At 46.7% G+C, this 9996-nt stretch overlaps 1 protein-coding gene across 1 annotated transcript in view; it reads left to right on the top strand.

Moving 5' to 3' along the window:
* LOC139001242 (Na(+)/dicarboxylate cotransporter 3-like) overlaps nt 1-9166 on the top strand; it is a gene marked incomplete at its 3' end in the record, with an annotated part of 28546 nt that extends 19380 nt beyond the window's left edge. The window contains exons 6-9 of the mRNA XM_070402960.1: nt 767-859; nt 1814-1918; nt 5482-5579; nt 9054-9166. Coding sequence (XP_070259061.1) covers nt 767-859; nt 1814-1918; nt 5482-5579; nt 9054-9166 — 409 coding nt within the window. The remainder of the gene's footprint in view (nt 1-766; nt 860-1813; nt 1919-5481; nt 5580-9053) is intronic.
* Between the last annotated feature and the right edge of the window lie 830 nt (nt 9167-9996).

A 9996-nucleotide genomic window follows, 5' to 3' on the forward strand; every position in this document is an offset into this window, starting at 1 on the left:
GAAAGATTAGTGATTATTCTGCAATATGAGTTGCAAATATTTTTCTAACTTGCTTTTTACTTTGCTTACAGTGCTTTCTTTCATGTAGGATTTTTGAGAAAATTTTACATAGACTATTTATCAATCTTTTCTCATATGGCTCCTGAATTTTCCATTACAGTTAAAAGGGCCTTCCCATTAAAGGAGTTATAAAAAAAAGCAATCACAGTTTTCTTCTGATATTTTAATATTTTTCACATTTAAATTCTTTTTTATCTATTTGGAGTTTATCTTTAGGGTGCTATGAGGTTTAAATTCATTGTCATGGTATCCTTGTCAAAAATCAATTGACCACAGATGTGTATGGGTTTATCTCTGAACTCCCAATTCTGTTCCATTGAACTATATGTCCAACACCATTGAACAAATAGCCCATCTTTTGCATACCAGCTGTGATACCAACTTTATCACAGATAAATCCCCATTTATATTTGGCTATATTTCTGGGCTTTCTATTTTATTCCATTGATTTGTCTGTTTATTCATGTTTCTGTTTGAGCCCCTAAAGGATCCCCTGTGCGTCAGATGATCAGATTCACATTTTAAAAAGAACACCCAGGCTATATGTGGGGAGAACAGTTTTTAGGAAGGGAAGACAGAGGGAGAACAGCAGGCCACTGCAGTTTCCCGAACAGAGATAATGAGGCCTGGCCAGGTGGTGGTGGGCTGGGGCGAAGTTAGTCACCCTTGCAGTAGCCACTCCTAACTTCTCTACTTTCTGTTTCAGGGGCTGGAAGAAGGACACAGAGGTCAATGCTACTGGAGAAGAAAGGGCTCGAGCTGTGATTCAGGAGGAATACAAGAGTCTGGGGCACATGGTGTGCGCGATCCAGGGATCCATGGGGTGGAGAGAAAACTGGGCGGTAGACTTTCAAGAGAGTTACCTCTTGGTCTGATCCCTGGGTCCCCGTGGGCTGAGTCCCAGGGGAATATCAGGACCAGTGGCCTGAAATGGGGTCATGGAGATGGAGGGTAGGGAGGTGGCTCACACCGTCAGCCCCTTGCCCTGGTGCTGGGGTAGATACTAGGAAGCTCCTCAGGGTGTACTTGGGGTGGGGACTTGCCTCCTTCCTGCCAAATGCACCCTTTCCCTTCTGGTACATGGGATACTCAACATGTATCCCATGGCAGCTTCCAGGACCTTGTTTACAGTGTGTATTTCCTGTGGTAACAATAACTCGGAGTCAGCAGGCTTGCCCCCAAGGGCTGACTCTGCCACTCACTTCCTGTGCGACCTCGGGCAAGGCACTAACCCTCTCTGGGCTCTGTTCCCCAATCTGTGAAATGGGCACATTGGGTAGATATTTGCCCCCAACATTTGCATACTCTCTCTCTTTCTACTTCTCTTCATGTCTGTCCCTTTCTGTGTTGGTCCCACTCTGCGCTCATGTTCATCCCTGTGTGTGACTCTCTGCCTACCTCTCTGTTTCCTGTCTCTCTGATTCTCTCTTTTTCACTCTTTCTGTCTGTCTCTGGATTCTCCCTAGGACTCTGGGAAATTCCCAATAAAAACGATATAAATAGCTTTGGTGAGGGGCTGCTTGATACTTAGGAAGGACCCTGGCGAGTGTGGTAGCCCCAGGCAGGAACCACTCACACCACGGAACAGCCCTCTCCTCACGCGGGGGGGCTTCCTGGGGAGCGAACTCCTCCTCTCAGTTTCTCAGAGGCAGAGTCGGGGCCCAGTCACACTGTGGGCACCTGCCCGAGGCCTTCCCACCCCGCAGACGGCCCGAGCCCACGGTCACCACGTGCCTGCATATCTATACCACAGGTTTGCTGAACGGGCCGTTTTCGTCCTTTTCTGCATGTTTGCCATCCTCCTCTTCTTCCGGGACCCGAAGTTCATCCCTGGCTGGTCCAATCTCTTCAAACCTGGGTGAGCCTCTGGGGACCCACAGGTGGAGTCCAACAGGGAAGATTCTGGGATGGGCCACGTGGAGCTGGAGAGGCAGTGCAGCGGGGTGACCTGGGCGAGGTTCATGCCTCTGGTCCCTGGTCATTATTAATGGCTCCTTCTTTTGCTCTGGAAAGAGTTGTGGTTTGGAGGATAAGACATTTGGGTTCTCATGTATTAAGAGCTTTGTCTTTGAAATCAGACAAAACTGGGTTTCATGGGCAGCTGTGTCACTTACAAATTGTGCAGCCCCAATCACGTCATTCATTCATTCATTCATTCATGCACTCAGTCAACATTTTTTGAGAGCCTAATATGTGCTAAGCATTATGCTAGATGCTGGGGACACAGACAAAAACAAGTAGTTAGACAACAAAATAACATTGTAATGAGTGCAATGAAAGAGTGAGAGGGTGGAATTATAAACGAATGGAGTGGGGGCCTTGACTTCGGATAGTTCTGGGAAGAACCGAAGTTAGAAAGAGTGGAGATAAAAACTGGAGACACACTGGGCGTGTCTATAAGAGCCTGAGGTAGGAACCAACTTAGGACACTTGGAGCCCAGTGTGACCCACACCTGGTGGGAAGGGAGGGAAGTGGGCAAGACGTGGCTGGAAGGGCAGGTGAGGGCCAGATCATGGAGGTCTTGTTGGACATGTTAAGCATTTTGGTATTTTTTAGTAAGAGTAATGGGAAGCTATAGGAGGGTTTTAAGTTACGTAACCTCTCTGTGTCGCAGTGTCTTCATCTGTAAAATGGTATAATAATAGCACATTTCTCACTGGATTATTCTGAGGATAAATGAGTTAATACTTGTCAAACGATTAAAATTGCTCATAGGAAGAACTCAGTAAAACATTCATTACATTTACTAGAGAATGGATAGCGGGGTCAAAAATACAGGTGAGAGAACAGTTAGGAGCTATGACACCATCCAGATGGCCCTGTCATCTGAGACCGGGGTCAGGAAACTAAGGCTTATGGACCAAATCTGGCCCACCCTTGTTTTTGAATGGTTTTTACATTTTTAAATGGCTAGGGAAAAATCAAAAGACAATACAGGATGGGGCAAAAGTAGTTTTTAGTTGTGAGTAAGCAAAACACAGAATTTATTCTCGCATCATTATTTATTAATTTTCGTATTATCTTCCATATGAACAACCGTAAACCTACTTTTGCCCCACCCTGTATTTTGTGGCACATGAAAATTATATGAAATTCAAAGGACAGTGTCTACAAATAAAGTTCTGTTGGACCACAGCCATACCTTAGATACTGTCTACGGCTGGTTTCGTGCTATGATGTCAAAGTTGAGCCATGACAGAAACGACATGGCCTGCAAAGCCAAAAATATTTATTGTGTGGCCTTTTATAGAAGATGTTATGGACCCCAATCTAGGCGAAGGCTTTAATGGCTTGAATGAAACAAAGAAAGTGAAAAACACCTAGAATCTTTGTCTCCAGATCTGATGGACATCCTTTCTGACTTAAAAGGAATGCCTCTCCGAGAACCATTCCACAACTTGATTGGATTGGTGGCTATAAGACTGTGTACATTAGGCTAAAATCACTTAACTATATCCTTAAAATGGGTGCATTGTATTCCATGTTAAGTATATATTTCAGTAAAACTAATTTTTAAAACACAAGCAAACTGACTAAAAAGAAACCTATCTAAACACAAGATTTTTTTGACGGAAGTGTGATTACAGTGAACAAATTGTTTGTGATCTGCTGTTTTTTGTTTCATGATAAAAGTTATGTTTACTCATTATAAAAAATTCAAGCAATGCTGAAGTGAAAAAGTAAAATTTAGTTGCCCTTCATCTCCCCTCTGTCCCACTCCCCAGTGATATTCACAATTAAAGTTGGTGTGTAATATTGTAGACACACACATGCACATTAATACACACACAGAGACATATAACAAAAAATTGGGAAATATAATAATAGGATCATGGACAGTTTTCCATTTCATTCTTCATATTAAATATTTTATTGATTTTATTTATTTCAGAGAAGGAAGGGTGAGGGAGAGAGAGAAACATCAATGATGAGAGAGGATCATCAATTGGCTGCCTCCTGCACACCCCCTACTGGGGATCGAGCCTGCAACCTGGGCATGTGCCCTGACTGGTAATTGAACTGTGACCTCCTGGTTCATAGGTCAACACTCAACCACTGAGCCACATTGACAGGGCTATTTCATTCTTTTTAAACACTGCATAGTATCCTATAGAATGGGAGTATCTTAATTTAGTTTATCAATTCCTTTTGGATTGTGTCCAATACTGCAAATAAAAACTTTTTTATTTATTTACAAGGTTTCTTGGTTGTATGTCTACACATAAAAATTGATATTATCTCATATATTAAAAAAAGATGTAAGGTATTTCATTATGTACATATTATACATATTATTAAAAACACTTTATTTAAACATGTCTCTACTAAGCATCTTCTATTTTTCACTCTTATCAAATGAACATCTCTGTACATAATCTGTGTACAAGAGTCCAGTTATTTCCTGAGGGTAAATTCCTAGACGTATAATAACTGGATCGAGGGGTATTCACATGGAAAGTATTGAAGCATGATGCCAGCTGTCCTCTGGAAGGTTAAACATTTATTTTCCCACCAGCCCTATATGTTTTCCAACATCCTCATTCGGTATTACCACCCTTTTCAAGTTTGCCTGTCTGTTCGCAGAGGTAAAAACAGAGTAGTACTCCGTTAGTGTTTTGATTTGTATTTCTCTAGTATAGTGGTATCGACCACCTTTTCCAGTTTCTTGGCCATTTGAATACTCTTCTTCCCAAATGTGTGGGCTAAACATGCTTTTGTTAGCAGTTGGCTCTGAGCTTCTTTGAACTTGCAGCTGGGAAAATCTGGGTTCAGTACCCATCTCCCCATAGACCATGGTCTGGCCTTGAGCCAGTTGCTCTGCTCTCTGAGCCTTGGATTCCTCATCTGAAGTGGAAGAGGCCTACCCCAGGCTTCTGAGAGCTTAGCATCTCCTCCACTGGACACCTTGTGGATCCTTGCAAGCTGGTAGTTAGGTTTTGTGGGGCCATGAAGCTGGCTCCATCTGGGCTCTGCTGATGTGAGTGAGCTCCATGTCCATGTAGTAAGCTGCCCATCCCAGGAGGAATGCAAACAGAAGCTGAGCAAATACCGAGCTGCTACAGGAACCCTGGGTACAGTGATCCATGGGGGTTCCACAGACCCCGGTATTCTGTGGCTCTCAGATTCTTTCCTCCTTGGTCAAGTCCCTTTACCTCGTGTCCTTGAGTTGGGAGGAAAAGTATTTGTTTGGCTCAAGCAGGATCTAAAAGCCCCGGGGGGCTGCGGGCAGAGGGCTTTTGCATCCACGGGTGGTTGCATCCCTGCTGAGTTCAGTGCAAGACAGAATCCAGAGACCTCTGACAAGGCCCCTCACAGGGGCCCTGATTCCCTCCCACAGATCCTCACGGGTAGATCTGCCAAGCCTTGGCCTGCTGAGAGGCCCAGGGTCACATGATTCAGGGCCTTGTCTGTCCTTGTAGGTTTACTTCTGATGCTGTCACCGGCGTGAGCATTGTCACCATCTTGTTTTTCTTCCCATCCAAAAGGCCCTCTCTCAAGTGGTGGTGTGACTTTAAAGGTAAGGTGGTCAGGGCTGGGGTGTCGGTGAGCTCAGTGAGTTCTGTGGCGTGGAGCGTGGTAATCGGTGGCGTGAGGTGGGCCCCACACCTGGGACCTGAGAGCCAGCCCTACTGTACGAGCCACAAGCCACCCTGAGTCTTCCCCACCCCCTGTTCCCCGTTTCCTGTCTGAGCAGCTACCTTGTCTGGGCACTTGGGGCTGCCAGAGGTGACTGTCCAGGGCAGGGGCTAGCGACTAGATACAGTCCCTGGGCCAAATCCAGCTGCCGGTCTATTTTTGTACAACCTATGAGCTAAGAATGGCTCTCACATTTCTAATGGTTGAAAAGAATCAAGAGAAAAATATGACACACAAACATTACATGAAATTCAAATTTCAGTGTCCATAAAGTTTTTAATTTCTCCAATAAGAAATTTGTGGGCTTTTAATTTCTCTAGTTATACAAGTGTCTATGCAATAGCCTCATTGTTGCCTGTTGGCTCACAAAGCCCGAGATATTTACGCTCTGCTCCTTTATAGAAAAGCTTTGCCACCTCTGGACTTGCAACTCAATTGCCCACAGGACCAGATGTGAACATCTCAAGCTGGGTTAAAATGAATAGGAAGCGGTGTGGAGTGAGGCAACACTGCTGAAAAACATTCAAATCCAGCTTAAAAGCATCACAGAGCCCTCCAAACCAAACTGTCTGTAGTCCGGCCTTGGCCTTCAGAGCTCCATCCAACATGTGACCCCACTGGGTTTCCAGCAGTCTGCCTTGAGAAGGTGCCAACACCTGCCACCTGTCACAGATGAGCCATGTGTGTGCCTGGCCCATCGCTATCTGGGGAGTGAGATGAGCTCTGGACCAGGAGTCAGGAAACAGTGGTCCTAAGCTAATTATTTTCTATTGTGTGTCTTTTAATTTATTTTTATTGATTTCAGAGAGGAAGAGAGAGATAGAAACATCAATGATGAGAGAGAGTCATTGATCGGCTGCCTCCTGCATGCCCCACACTGGGGATGGAGCCTGGCAACCTGGGCATGTGCCCTGACCGGGAATCGAACCGTGAGCTCCTGGTTCATAGGTCGACGCTCAACCACTGAGCCACACCGGCCAGGCACTATTTTCTATTGTAGAAAAAAATGGAGTATTAGGAAGGATAGTTCCAGTTTTGTAGGATGGGGGTTGGAGAGTGGGGAGTACCGAGTAAGGATCAGGAGGGAGAGGATTTCTCGGTCCCACCAATAGTTCCTGGAGCAGAGCTGGGCCAGGAGGAGGCTGGCACAGGGTCCGAGGGGCTTAGGCTGTGGGCTTTGGCCTCTGCAAAACCAAACAGGGTTCCCTTGTTCCTCCATCTCTGCTTCTCTGTCTTGCTTTCAGGCGCTTTCCTCACAATCCGCTCCGTGTGTCATTTCTTGGTCTCATAGTTTCTACTGCTCCTTAGCTTTTGAATGCTTATAGTTTCCGCTTCATTCTAGTTCTTGCCTTTTTGTAGGTTCTGTCTTCACCTTGCTGGTGCCCACTCTCTTTTAGTATCTGCTCCCACGGCTTCTACTTCCTGTCCCCTCAGCCTCTGTCCCTCTGGCTTCCCGTCTTAGTGTGTGCTCCTTCGAGTCCACTCCCTCGGAGCCTCTGTTGCCTCCTGACATCTGTTTCCTCATAATGTCTGCTTCCTCATGACTCCCACTTCCTCGCAGTTTCTGCTTCCTGGGAGCATCTACTTCCTCAAAGTGTCTGTTTCCCCACAGAACCTCAGCTGCTAGCACCCCTCCTATATTATTATGCGACCTCTGTCCATTCTTCTACCTTCAATTATCACTTCTCTTTGCCCAGTTGTCTCTCTATTTCCCATTGATGCTTCTGAGAGTAAGAATCTAGTTGGTTTGGTTTATTCTTCTTTTTATAATAGCAGCTGTATTGAGATATAATTTACATACTGTACAAATCACTCGTTTAAAGTGTACATTCAATGGTTTTCAGTATATTCACAGAGTTGTACAGTCATCAATACTATTTTAGAACATTTTCACCACCCCATGAAGAAACCCTAGTTCATTAGCAGTCACTCATGCCCCTCCCCTCAAGCCCTAGACAATCACCAGTTTACTTTCTTTATGGATTTACCTATTCTAGATATTTTATATAAATGTAATCATAGTTACATATGCGATTCTTTGTGACTGGCTGCTTTTAATTAACATGATGTTTTTAAGGATGAGCCATGTTGTAATAACATGAATCAGTACTACTACTTTTGTTTTTAAATCCTCACCCAAGGATATGGGAGAGAGAGAGAGAGAGAGAGAGAGAGAGAGAGAGAGAGAGAGATTGGTTGCCTCCCACACACACCCCAACTGGGGATTGAAACCACAGCCTAGGTATGTGTCCCGACCAGAAACTGAACCCCAACCCTTTTGGTGTGTGGGACAACGCTCCAGCCAACGGAGCCAGGGCGGGAATTGTTATTCTTATTTGGGCAGATCTCCCCCCACCAGGCTACCTTGTGCCTCATCGGTTCCTGACCAGCCCGTGGCCTGGCTGCTCTTGACCGGTCCCGTCCAGGGTTCTGTCACCTGGGAGTGGGCTCATAAGACCTGAGCTTCCTCTCGGGCTGGGGCTGCGGGAAGGGCACCAGGACCTGGATGTCTGGTACCCCAGCTCTGTCCCTGATTTGCTGGGTGACCTCCCAGTGAGTCCCTGGATTCTCTGGAACTGGCTTTCCCGAGTAGGTCCCTTAGACACTTCTCGCCTCTGGCTTTCCTAGTGCACAGGGAGGTGACATGTATGGAGGCAGCGGATTGGGTGCAGGGCAATGTGTTTCAGGAAACAAGGCCCTCCCTGTTCATCATTCCTTTCACATTTTTGAAACAGAAAACATTTTCTGTCTTACATGAAAATAGCAAGTGCCCGGCCCCGTGGAGAATAGGGATGCCCGTTCATGCATGTTTTGTCCAAGGCTGCTTTGTGCCATCACAGCATCCTAGTTGCAACAGAGGCTGCAAAGCCTAAATTATCCAGTCCCTAACCCTTTACAGAAGTGTGCTGGCCCCTGTTCTGGCCACTGCACACACCACCGCCTTTGAAAACATAAAAACCACCCCATAGTTCCACGGGCCAAAGATTCCCATAGCTTTTTTTCTCTCCTGAATAGCCTTCCTCTTTCCTTCCTCCCTTGCACATCCAGTTACAGAGAGAACCTTCTGCCCTGGGTGAGGATGAAAGTAACACTTGCCCAGAAGGACTGTGAGAGGCTGAGAGGTGTCCTGGCATGGAGGCCTGCTTCCAGGACACGCCCCAGCGGCAGGACCCCACTATTTTCATTCTGAATAGAGCAGATGCCATGCCATGGTGGTGTGGGTTTTCCCCTGCAGCTCCAAAGTCAGATGCTGGAGCCAGATCGTGGCTTCCTGGAGAACCCCGAGTGCCCCCACAAAGACAGGGCCTGCAGGGACCCGTGTCCGCTCCTCAGAGTGTCTTCTCTCTCTGCCCAGCTCCCAACACAGAGACAAAACCCCTGCTGACGTGGAAGAGGGCGGAGGAAACCATCCCCTGGAGCATCATCCTCCTCCTGGGCGGGGGCTTCGCCATGGCCAAGGCCTGCGAGGTAAGATGGGCAGGAGGGCTGCGCGTGCGCCCGGGGCGGCGTGGGCAGGTCCCAGTCCCAGCTGCAGGCGCAGCTGAAGAGCCAGAGACTCCATGGGCCCTATAGACACCATCCACCTCCTTTGCCAATTAGGATAATCATAGTTCCCCTCTCAGTGCCCGGTGCTGAGGAGAAAGACAGGAGTAAGGTCTGATCTGGAACCTCAAGGAGCTCACAGGGGACTCAATACTATTGCTGGTACCAATAACATCACGACTTGAGGGTTCTGTGAGCACAGGGGACCACTACCACATACAGTGCTCGCCTTGTCCGGCGTGCTTTACATGCAGTAACTGCTTTAAACTTCCAAACAAGTCTGTACGATACATGCCATTGTTATTCACATTCTATAGATTAGGAAATGGAGGCACAGAGAGGCAAAGTCACTTGCCCAAGGGCACACAGCTATGTACTCCGGATTACGATCCAGGTAGTTTGACTCTAGAGTGTATGCTCTTAGCCACTATGATATAAATGTAAGGTACTTTTAATACTATTTATTCAATTAGTCATTAATGTTATTCTAGAGGGTTCTGTGAGCTCAGAGGCAGGTCTGGGACTAGAGTGAGGCGAGTGAGGCACCGAGGGTGCAGGATTTCCAGGAGGCGCTCACGCTCAGGGTCGTCGGCCCTGCTCAGAGGAAGTGCAGCCTCAGTGTCCACCATGTGTCATAGTGTATTACCTCACTGACCCCTCACAGGACCCTAGGGTCTCTCGGTAATATTTTACCCCCATTTTCCAGATAGGAAAACCGAGGCTCAAAGTTCTTACTCTGTGGGGTTGTTGGGAGT

Source organism: Myotis yumanensis, unplaced genomic scaffold, assembly GCF_028538775.1.
Source record: "Myotis yumanensis isolate MYYU_CA2020_CCGP unplaced genomic scaffold, mMyoYum1.0.hap1 SCAF_225, whole genome shotgun sequence".
Classification (NCBI taxonomy): Eukaryota; Metazoa; Chordata; class Mammalia; order Chiroptera; family Vespertilionidae; genus Myotis; species Myotis yumanensis.